This window comes from Aquarana catesbeiana, linkage group LG04 (genome assembly GCF_042186555.1).
Source record: "Aquarana catesbeiana isolate 2022-GZ linkage group LG04, ASM4218655v1, whole genome shotgun sequence".
Classification (NCBI taxonomy): Eukaryota; Metazoa; Chordata; class Amphibia; order Anura; family Ranidae; genus Aquarana; species Aquarana catesbeiana.
The window spans coordinates 180,867,135-180,879,808 of record NC_133327.1 but is presented as its reverse complement, the minus strand read 5'-3'; the positions used below and the strand labels follow the sequence as shown (position 1 = coordinate 180,879,808).

Genomic DNA, 12,674 nt, shown 5'->3' with positions numbered 1-12,674 from the left:
CTCTATCACGAATTGATCTCTGTTTGGTTTCCTCTGATATACTTCATTTAATAGCAGGAATTAAATATCTTCCTAGGGCACTGTCTGACCATTCACCTTTGATGGTGGACCTGGCCTTTAACACGCCTTCCTTGTATAGGGTGTGGAGGCTGAGCCCACTGTGGTTAGCGGATCAGGCCGTGATAGACCAGAGTTCAGCAGATATGAAACTTTATTGGATAAACAACAAACATAGTGCAGATGCCCTGACGGTTTGGGATGCCTTTAAGGCCACCACTCGTGGTTCCTTTGCAGCTGCGATTGGGCGGGCCCGTAAGGCATCACAGTCCAGACTAGTAGACGCAGAGGGTGAGCTTAGGGCTGCAGAGATTGCGTATTCTAATGGCCCTACCTCTGCGACACACGCCATTTGGCGACACAAGGCAAGAGAGTTGGATCTAGTATTATTGGAACGTACACAGAAAAAACTTCTATATCAGAATCAACGTATATTTGAATTCGGGGATAAAAATAGTCGACTATTAGCATATCTAGCTAGACCGGATTACCAACCCTGCAATATCCCCAGAATTAAAAATTTAGCAGGCATAGTGGTGGAGCAGAGCGAAGACATTATGGAAGCGTTTGTCGCGTTCTACTCCACTCTATACACAACCAGAGCTCACTATACAATAGTGGAACTAGACGACTACCTCTCGGAAATTTCACTCCCAAAATTAACAGAGCTTCAGGCAGCCACACTTGATGCCCCATTGACGGTAGATAAAATAGGGGAGGCAATACAATCATTCGCCAGACATAAAACTCCAGGCCTTGATGGGTTCCCTATTGAGTGGTACATGCAATTTCGGGACCTGTTAATGCCACATTTGTTAAGGATGTACAATTTTGCCCTTAAAACAGGTCATCTACCGCCCTCCATGTCAGAAGCATTGATAGTGTTAATCCCTAAGCCTCATAAAGACCACCTTTTATGCGAATCATACCTGCCAATCTCGCTTATCAACTCTGATGTAAAGATTTTAGCCAAAGTACTTGCTAAACGATTAAATGCGGTGATTACAACCATTGTGGGGGCGGATCAAACAGGATTCATACCTGGAAGGTCAACTTCTATTAATCTACGTAGACTGTATACTAATCTACAGGCAATTCACGACAAAACTGGTACCCGCGCTGTATTGGCCTTAGATGCTCACAAGGCCTTCGACTCGGTCGAATGGCCTTATCTTTTTGAAGTCCTAGCTAAATTTGGGTTCGGCTCCACTTTCATAAAGTGGGTACGCCTCCTTTATTCCAATCCTATCGCTAGATTGAGAGTAATGCAATAGCAATAGAGCCCTTGGCAGCATTGGTGAGATCCAGTGGGGAAATTAAGGGACTGACGACTGGGGGCCTAGAAGAAAAAGTGTCTTTATATGCGGATAACATGTTGATATATTTGGAGGACCCCCAGTCGTCGCTCCCGGCCCTGCTGGAGATCATCAGGCGGTTTGGCCATTTTTCAGGCTTTCAGGTCAACTGGGACAAATCTTTATTGTTCCAGATCGACCGAGAGACTCAAATAAAATTACCTCAAGAATGCCCATTACAAATAGTTCACAACTTTAGATACCTAGGGGTTTTGATAGAACAACCTATCTCTTCCTATGTCAAGATTAATATAGACCCCCTTATTAGTAGATTAAAAAACACACTGAAAACATGGAATAACCTCCCGCTTACGCTCTTAGGAAGAATAAATATCTTTAAAATGATTTACCTCCCGAGATTCCTTTATGTTCTGAGTAACTCACCAATCTATATAACAAAAGCTAAATTTAAGGAAGTAGACTCTATAATCACTAATTTTATATGGAGGGGCGATGTAGTGAAGATTGCCAAACATACCTTACAACTACCTACCTTGAAAGGGGGACTGGCACTCCCATGTCTCCAAACATACTATATCGCCTCACAACTAGCACATGCCCATTGGTGGTTCTTTCCAGAGGCCAACAATGCAGCTACTGCTCTTGAGGCAGCCATCCTCACCTCATATGAATCCCTCCAAAACCTAATACATCGCATGTCACTTAGGGGGAGGGAGGGAGTAAAGGTTCTGGCCATGACACTGCAGATTTTTAAAATTTCTAAACTACTACCCCCCAGTTCCAGGGCTGTCCTGTCTCCTAATGCTCCATTATGGGGAAACCCATCTTTGCCAGAATTTAACCAGAGAACTGACGGAGGATACTGGGCAAAGAAAGGGGTAAAAACAATATCACATTTGTTTTTAGACAATACATTCCGATCTTTTATGGAATTTCAGAGGGACTTTGGGCTTCCAAACACGGCCTACTTTCAGTATTTACAGATAAGACATACTGCAGCTGCACAATTTGGGCTTCATAATACAGAGATGCAACCTTCTCAACTTGAGCTTCTACTGACTGACCCCTCTCATGACAAACTAATTTCGACCTATTATAAGACTCTATTACATTCTACTACTGCTAGGCTCACCGCTATTGAACATAAATGGCAATCGGACATACCTGAGCTGACGGAGGAGATTTGGGGGGAAATTCTTCCCGTCCAGGTCCCCTCCGTCATCTCTTCCAGGGATAAAGTGATCCAGACTAAGCTATTATACAGAGCATACTTCACACCGCAACTGCTATTCAAACTTAAAAGAACATCCAATTCCCTGTGCCTTCGATGCGGGACGGCTGAGGGCACGTTCTTCCACTTAATATGGGAGTGCGCGCCGGTAAGGCAATTTTGGTCAGAGGTTACGGCCATTATCAGCAATATAGCTAAAATACCGAATATCTGTAATCCTCTTAGATGTCTGTTGGGGTATATTGATGATGAAGAGTTATCCAAAAACGTTCAATCTTTTATACGTATAGTGATGTTTTATGCTAAAAAAACAATAACCATGCACTGGAAATCCAATGTTGTTCCGACTGTAAAACTCTGGCTCACTATTGTCAACCAAGCTATACCATTATATAAGCTGACATACGAAGCTAGAGGATGCCCCAAAAAGTTCACCAAAATTTGGAACTCATGGGTGAGTTCAGAGAGTACTATACCTCCTGCCTAATAACAGACCACAACAATGGTATGATACAGTAAATGTCAGAGCTTAACCCCTGATAACAAGGAAATGTATTTTGAGATGTGCTATATGTATTGATGCATAGTGTCAACCTGTATACCTGTCCACTGTATAGAACTTTGAATGCTGCAATGTTCGCTGTGCTTGTACACCTGTGTAACAATTACTGATGCTGTTTATAAAACCAATAAAAAAGTTAACCTTTAAAAAAAAATACTTGAGCCTGCCTACTGACAGGGAGATTTAGACACCTCGATGGGAGACCAGAAATTATGTCGGCGGTCACGCCGGAAATGACGCAATCGAGAGTCCAACACGAACAGGAAACGTCACCGAAATAACCGGACACGCCCCTAACAACGAAGAAGACACGCCCCACGTCAGTCCAGAAAAGAAAGCCGACAGAAGGGAGGACCAGGGGCCGGCCTTTTAAAGGCGAGGCTCCTCCCATAAATACAGACGGGCCTGCGCCCCGCCTTCCTATGTGTAGCCACTGGAATGTCTCCAGTAGGAAAACCATTATGTGAGTAAACACTAAATCATAAACTTAAATATTAACATTACAAACATAAATAACGGCATTAAAAATGTGAATTAAGTCCAAAAAAACAGATGGATTGTTTTTAAGCGCTATTTTAAAATAAACTTTTGCTGATATGCTTCACCATGGGAGATTGTTCCTTGCTTTTCTTTTGATCCTGATGCCTGGGGTTTGCGTGACCTTCCCCTAAATGACCGGTTGGAGGTACCATCGGGTCTGCTGAGACGGATCTTCAGAACATCTTATTCCAATGCTGTTATGTAATAGGGGTCATCTCCATCTGGTGAGTAGGCTGAGTGATTGGTGTTGGTGGAGGATTCCTACAGTCACCCATTCATTGGATTAATGAAATCACCACTTCACTGGAAAATGTTTGATGACTTAAATCATTTATTTATTCATGGATTCTTGGAAATCATTGTTTTGTGGTTAATTATTGAGCCAATTAATTCACATTTTGATTGCAGTTATTTATGTTTATAATATTAATATTTGAGTTTATGATTTAGTGTTTACTCACATAATGGTTTTCCTACTAGAGACATTCCAGTGGCTACCCACTCAGTTGCACTATTGCACTGTATGCACTTTAACTAAGGAACTGATATCAGGAACTGACATTATATTCTAGTAAATGTTATTATATGTTCAGTATGTGTAAATATATATGTTAAATACCTTACAGCAAAAATGTTTGTACCTACATAACAGTGCACCACTGTAATAAATAATTATCAGCTGGGTGGGTTTTAAGTGTATATTACATTTGGTGTTGTTTCCCTTAAAGAGCAGAGAATGTTCACATTGCAAAAGGAATTCCCCCTAGTAAGATTTGGTGAAGCTGTGTCGACGTGATGTGAAAGCTAAATAATAAAACTGAATTTTGTCTTGCACATGATTGGATAATTGGAGTGAACATTTACCTTATTTACTAAGCTAAGTAAACATTTGCCTTGCAAAGTGAACAATCTCTACCCCTTTTAGTAGATGAGCTGCACTGTAGAGATTATTATCCACTGTATTACATCTTTTTTTCTTTAAAGTGGTTGTAAAGTCATTCCATGCATTAAGATAAAAAGCCTTCTGTGTGCAGCAGCTCCCCTCAGCCCTTTAATACTTACCCGAGGTCCCCCTCTGTCCAGCGATGTCCATAAGTGCCTTAGCCGTCTGAGATTCACCCTCCTGGTTGGCTGAGACACAGCAGTGGCGCCATTGGCTGCTGCTGCTGGCAATCAAAGTCAGCTAGCCAATCAGGGGATAGAGGGGGGAGTGGCCGGGTCGGGGCTCCATGTCTAAATGGACACAGGGAGCTGTGACTCGGCTCAGTTTCCTCCATAGCAAGATGCTTGCTGTGGGGGCACTGAACAGGAGGGAGGGACCAGGAGCACAGAAGATTGACCCGAGAAGAGGAGGATCTGGGCTGCTCTGTGCAAAACCAATTGCAACAGAACAGGTAAGTATAACATGTTTGTTATTTTTATAGGGAAAAAAATAAGACTTTAAAATCACTTTAATTGTACATGTAAACTGTTATGAATTATTAAAAACTATTAATAAATTGTTATTTGGCCTAGATTCACACTAGTGCTGCTGCGTAATCATGCATTTTTAACAAAGCATGTTTTTTTACATGCATTTTTTATTCGTTTTTGTGCTTCACACATTTTCTTGTAGGAGGAGGGGACTGGTTGCTAAGCATAAAACTCTGCCAATAACACATTAAAAATGTGCCAAAAACACATTTACATGTGTTTTTCATGCATTCCCATTGAGGTCTATGGGGCCAAAAACATAGAGAGAAAAATATCACCGCTCTGAAAGAGTTCTGTGAGGAACAAACATTTTCTCCATGCTGGAAGTAACAGGTGCAGGCAATGCTGGTAATTGAGAGGTAAACGAGAAACCCTGGACAGCTGCACTCAAAAGGAATCTTCGATCTTTAAGTATAATCATAATCTTTTATGATTATACTTAAATAAAGATCGAAGATTACTTTTGAGTGCGGCTGTCCAGGATTTTTCGTTTACCTCTCACGGGCCAAAAACATACTATACCGCATCTAAAGAAGCCCCTACACATTTAAAAAAAATGCACTGAACCATGTTGCATTGATGTGAACCAGCACCATAGAGAACAATGTGATTTTTGTTGTCATGCATTACAGTGCAATGGCAGATGCGGGGGAAATCACAGTAGTATGAACAGGGCCATAAACAGCCAATTGTTTGGGATCATCCTTTGTATTAGTTTAGGATGGTTTCCTGCTGTTTTTTGTCTTAATTGTTCATAAAAAATACTATGGTTTCTATGAACAGTTGTTGTATTTGATAAATGTACTCAGTATCACATTTCACCTTCAGCTCTAAGCTGAGGTATAACACAGAATAATTGTAAGGCCCCTTTTACATATGCAGGCCGTTCAGATCCGCCTGTCAGTTTTTTCAGGCAAGTCTGAACGGGCGCTCCATACACCTCTATGGAGCGGCGGATGTCAGCGGTGACGTGCGCTGACATCCGATCCGCTCCGCAAAATCCAGACGGATGGATGTCCTATTTTCCATCCGTCTGGCGGATCGGATCGGATGAAAATGGACAGGTGGTCCGTAATCATCCGATCCCCCTATAGGGGAGAGCAGACTCTCTGGCAGCTCTGTCCCAGCAGAGTGCAGAGACGGACTTGTCATCCGCCGGCTCAGCGGGGATCAATGGAGAAATCTACGCTGAGCAAGCAGAGTAGTGAAAACGGACAGCCCCGTGTGAAAGGGGCCTAAGGAAGGGATGTCTCTGTGTCAATACTTCCTGGTATAACAAAAACAGGGTATTTTCATAGGATTACCTTAGTCTAACCTCTGTAACACTTACAGCTGAGCTCCAGGCACGAAACCTTTATTTAAATATATTCCCCAATAGCCATAAATTATTTATATCCATCTTTTTTCACTAAATGCCTTTGCAAACTCGGTTATTACCTTGTAAAATTAGTGGTGATATCATCACTGTGCTACACATAGCCTGTGATGACAGCAGAGTCATGGGAGGTAATCAGCCGACTCTACCTGCTATAAACTGCCTGTAGAAATCTACAGGAAGGGGCAGAGACAAGACCAATCACCCTGCAGCAGTGACTGGTCTTTATTACAGAAAACTCCTGCACAGAGGCAAAGTTTCATGTAGGATTACTGCACATATCTGAAACAAATACACAAAGGACACCAACATTTGAGTAGGAATACACATGCTTCTTTTATATTTGCTTATCCCAGAGTTCAGCTTACCAACTCTCCTTTTTCCAGCCTCATCTAATAATTAAACTAAACATTCCTATGTCAAATGAATCTAATGCCGCGTACACATGGTCGGACTTTTCAGCTACAAAAGTCCGACAGCCCGTCCGACAGACTTTCGACAGACTTTCAACGGACTTTTGGCGGACTTTCAACAGACTTTCTAACGACCGGACTTGCCTACACACGATCACACCAAAGTCCGACGGATTCGTACGTGATGACGTACACCAGACTAAAATAAGGAAGTTGATAGCCAGTAGCCAATAGCTGCCCTAGTGTGGGTTTTTGTACATCGGACTAAAAAATGGAAAAAGGTCCCCCGAGCGGGGTTTTTAGGCAGCTAACCATAGATATGAACAAGGCATTAAATAAAATATTATATTAAAGTGCTTTATTGAAGGGTAATGAATAAATGTAACAACATATAAATATAAATTGGGAGCTCCAGTGGGAAAATACCCATACCAAATACATATAATAGCAAACATAGGTTATACACAGCATATGATAAGGCTATTGCATAACAATCCTGATGCGTTTCGACCCATGAATTTTGGGGTCTCTTCAGAGGATGAGTTTGCTACAAAAAAGAAGAAAAATTTATAACAGTATGTCCAGCTTATTTAAAAGAATTACAGCATAGGCAAGTTTGTTTAGCAACACTTTGCACATAATTACCACTGAGTTTGGATGTACCCCTCGATCAGAGCCTCCCCACACAGCAGCCAGACCATCCAGTGTGCCCGCACGTAGCAGCACCCCAGGAGGAAGGGGGAACAGGAATCCACTTGATATGGCTTACAAGGAGTCACACGTATAATTGCCCCCCTACCAACACACCACTGGGGGGTGGGGCCGGAACCTACGAAAATTGTCAGAGCGTTAGCTTCTGAATATACCCATATAGGTTAGTAGTTAGATTTAACTATTGGGCGGTCAGAAAGTATTGTAATAATCTATTGCAACTTGAATTGATCATATGAAGGATAGTGGAAAGAGTAGAGTGACTATATTGGTATGAACAAATATAGAATATGTCAGGGATGACCTTGTCCTTAAATGCTGACAATGGCAGTGATAGGAAGAAAAGTGAGGGATGTGCACAGTGAATGTGATGTGTGAATTTGAGGAAAAAGTGCATGATATTGCCAAGTATATTGCCCCATAGAATAATATTTTACTTATTTTTAATTTTGATTTATGTGCACACTAGCTCTGGATGCCGTAGACTTAGATACTTGGCAATATCATGCACTTTTTCCTCAAATTCACACATCACATTCACTGTGCACATCCCTCACTTTTCTTCCTATCACTGCCATTGTCAGCATTTAAGGACAAGGTCATCCCTGACATATTCTATATTTGTTCATACCAATATAGTCACTCTACTCTTTCCACTATCCTTCATATGATCAATTCAAGTTGCAATAGATTATTACAATACTTTCTGACCGCCCAATAGTTAAATCTAACTACTAACCTATATGGGTATAGTCAGAAGCTAACGCTCTGACAATTTTCGTAGGTTCCGGCCCCACCCCCCAGTGGTGTGTTGGTAGGGGGGCAATTATACGTGTGACTCCTTGTAAGCCATATCAAGTGGATTCCTGTTCCCCCTTCCTCCTGGGGTGCTGCTACGTGCGGGCACACTGGATGGTCTGGCTGCTGTGTGGGGAGGCTCTGATCGAGGGGTACATCCAAACTCAGTGGTAATTATGTGCAAAGTGTTGCTAAACAAACTTGCCTATGCTGTAATTCTTTTAAATAAGCTGGACATACTGTTATAAATTTTTCTTCTTTTTTGTAGCAAACTCATCCTCTGAAGAGACCCCAAAATTCATGGGTCGAAACGCGTCAGGATTGTTATGCAATAGCCTTATCATATGCTGTGTATAACCTATGTTTGCTATTATATGTATTTGGTATGGGTATTTTCCCACTGGAGCTCCCAATTTATATTTATATGTTGTTACATTCATTCATTACCCTTCAATAAAGCACTTTAATATAATATTTTATTTAATGCCTTGTTCATATCTATGGTTAGCTGCCTGAAAACCCCGCTCGGGGGACCTTTTTCCATTTTTTTGTCCATATTGGGGTGAGCAGCATTGACTCCTTAATGTGTCTTCCCTCTTTTGTACATCGGACTAGCATACAGACAAGCGGATTTCTGGGTCCGGCGGAGTTACGACGTAAAGATTTGAAGCATGTTCCAAATCTAAAGTCCGTCAGATTTGCGACTGGAAAAGTCCGCTGAAGGTCCGGTGAAGCCCACATACGATCGGATTGTCCGCCGGATTTGGTCCATCTGCGTTCGTCGGACAAGTCCGGTTGAAAAGTCCGACCGTGTATACGTGGCATAAAGTTCGGGGTAGTCTGTGTCCAGTAAGTGGATCAGTAGTCCTATTCAGTAATCTTTTCCATTCAAACTTGTAAGTTCCCCAAATATTCCCAAGCCATGAATTTTGTTTTGATTGCATTTTGTTGGCAATAACTAACTTATGTATGTTTGTAACAGAGCGTGGTATAGCCTTTTAAATCCATGTTTATCTATGCAGGAAAATTACTGCTGCTGTTAAACTTTCCCAAACAACTCTGAACAATGGAACACTGAAGGGCTCCTCTTCCCAGACTGGTCATCTACCACAGTGGTATGTATATCATTTTTCATAGTTATTAACATTTTGTCTGATATACAGTATGTAAATGTACACTCCAGTAATACTTGAATGTTACATTTAGTATGATTCACTACAGCCCTAATTATTTAGAGGAATTTATATTCTGCATCTGGTAGTTTTCTTTGCTAAATCTCTAGTGCTAGTGGATTATTTTTTTCGTTTTGTTTGAAAGACCCTGAATTTGATTGTACGTTAATATCGGCCAGCTCTTCCCTTTTTTTGAGTCTGCGGAACCCCCCTCCCAAGCGTATTGCAGCATGAGCTGTAATTTTGTTAGAGGAAGGTTAAATAAAGTTAGTGTAACTAAATATATAGAAGGAGTTTAATACAGTACCCCACAAATTATTACATAGCTTCATAGTTGATAAGGTCGAATAGACACCAGTCCATCCAATTCAACCTGTGTGGGTGTGTGTGTATTTATTCTCTAGCACTTCCTAATTTCCTGTATATTGTGTTCACTAAAATATGCATCGAATGCCCTGTACAAACAATAGGATTTCCATACATTTTTATTCTCACCATGATTACTGTCTCTGTTATTTTGCGCAAACACCTGCCTGCTATCTGCTCCTTACAGGAGACTCACCTCACCAGTGACTCTACATCCTGTCTTAATTTTGCGTGTGTGGGGAGGGCATACCATTCCACTTACACCACCTATTCCAGGGGTGTGAGCGTTCTGGTCCATAGTTTATTGGATTTTCAGGAGTTAAATTGCTCTATTGACACAGAAGGGAGATATGTATTCTTGTTTTGCAGGTTATATACACTGAAATGTATTTTGACGTTTATTTAAATGTAGCGCTGGTAGATCTTTAATCTACCACTGATAGGTAAATCTTGTGGGTTACTTGTTAGAGGAAGTTAGATTTGCCTCTGTTCCAGCTTGGCTGAGTTGCGTGTAGTTCCACACGTGTTGAAGCGTATGAGTGCTCCTCTGTCCCGGAGACAACTCGGTGGAGGTGGTCCTCCGAGTTGCATTCTGGGAGAGGGTATTTATGGGACGGACGCCATGTTTAGGGGTTCGTTTTCAGCCACCTGCTAGCCCTCCTGGCCGACAGGTATGCGTTAAGAGTACCACCTCGTGGTCCCTGCGGCGTGTGGGTGGGCCCAGAAGCCTGTCTGGGGCCTACCACAGCAGCAGAGGAATGGTCCTGAGCTGTCTATCCTGAGTGAAGAAGCTGGACAACCGAGGAGATCCCACGGGAGGACCCGTCATGGAAGGATCACGCAGAGTGCTGGTCTGGAGAGGGGCCTGGTGACTCGGTTGGAGGACGTATCCTGAAGTAATCTTACTGCATAGTACTGCCGGGTTGGCTTAAAGGTTCAAGTACTCTGTCTGACATTCATCGCAAACCAATACATCCTGTGGTAGAGGATCGTACGGGTTTTATTCTGCAGAGACTTTTGTTCGTGCTGCGTACTGGCTGCTAGGCAAGTGAGAGAGGCCTATCCAGGCGGGCAAAGATTGAATTCCACAAGGGGAGTGCATTCAACTACAAGTGTTCAATTCCAAAGAATGTTCTAAAGAGTACTAAGGAAAGGTATTTGAGCTTCCCTGCAACTTTCCTTCTGCCTCTTTCCTGCTACTTCCTTTATTACTTGTTCATTAAAGCATTGGAAAATATACTCAAGTGTTTGGTGCCTACATCGTCCAGAGGTAAACTCAACGGGACCCTAGACCCGGTGCCGGTGAAAGAGAGGTATCGAGAGTGAAGGTAACAGCCCGCTTTAAACCAGCAGCTCCATAGAGAGTTAGTGCTACATAAATACCACCCCCAAACACATTTATCACTATCAAGGATTGACCTCTAACTTTGTTCCCCACAAGCTGCCCGCTCCGTGTCTGACATTGCGTATATGCCCTTCGGGGAATATCATATCGCTCTCCCGTAGCCTCCCTGGCGGTTTTCCCGAGTGTGGCTCGGGGTTAAAATTCAGGACCATTAGCGGTAACCCCGAGCCACACTCAGGATTACATCGCAGGATCCTGGTGCCTCCTTACTTACCTTGTCCCCGGGATCCTGCGATGTCACCCGCAGTGTCCGAGAGCTCCGTCCTCCTCCGAAGCCTCTCCTTGCCAGGCTCCGTTCCCTGCGAGCGTTGCGACGCACGGGGGTGGAGCCTGGCGGCAAATTTAAAAAAAAGTAAAAATCATAACACATACAGTACTGTAATCTTACAGATTACAGTACTGTATGAAATGATTTCACATCCCTTTTGTCCCCAGTGTTTTGGCCCATGCCCTGCATGCAGTTTTACATGATATACACTGTTCTTTCTGCCTGGAAACTGGAGATTGTCCATAGCAACCAAAAAGTGTCCCTTTATGTCAAAAGTGGCTTTAGACCAGCTAGAAAACAGCGATAGTAAATTAGAACACTTGTAGAATTGAGCGATAGTGAATTGTGGGGAAATTTATTTTATTACTATTTTTTTTTATTTTTTTTATTATTTATTTTTATTTATTATATTATAATTTATGTTTTTGTGTTTCAAACTTTATCATACCCGGGATATCTACTAGACTCTGGTTTGGACAGATTTAAGTGTGTTATTGTTAAGATTTACAGACCTACCATATAAAACGCCAAATTTCCATGCAAAATAATTGTACCGCTTTCAGCACCTACAGTAACATCCGAAATAATCATACCGCCAGGGAGGTTAATAGTCTGTCTGTCTCAACCTCAATCTAATTTACAAAGGTCTCATTGGAAACTCAATGGCTTTTGGCTGCACCTCTTGCCATCCCATGATAGGGTAAAATCTAGAATATCTGAATTTTGGCAAAATTATATCGAACAACCTAATATAGGCTCTTCATGGGAGACTTTTAAAGCCTTCCTTCGAGGGCTTTTCTTTTCTGAAATCCAAGCCCTTAAAAGGGCAACGGCTGCCCGAGGGGAGAATCCCTTGGAGGCTCAGTTTATTGCTGACCCTTCAGATGAAAAAAGGGAGGGATGGTTGGCAGCCCAGGAGGTGCTCTCCCTCACTGCCACCTCAGTGACAGAGAGGAAGCGCTTCTTTAATAGGTTGGCATTCTGTGA

The 12,674-nt window shown here is 42.3% G+C and overlaps 1 protein-coding gene across 5 annotated transcripts in view; it reads left to right on the top strand.

Annotated features, from left to right (window-relative positions):
* Positions 1-12,674, top strand: part of DOCK10 (dedicator of cytokinesis 10) — a 428,377-nt gene that overhangs the window by 343,604 nt on the left and 72,099 nt on the right. For all 5 annotated transcript variants that reach the window (XM_073625969.1, XM_073625970.1, XM_073625967.1 and 2 more), the window contains exon 39: positions 9,499-9,591. In XM_073625969.1, the coding sequence (XP_073482070.1) occupies positions 9,499-9,591 (93 nt within the window). The remainder of the gene's footprint in view (positions 1-9,498; positions 9,592-12,674) is intronic.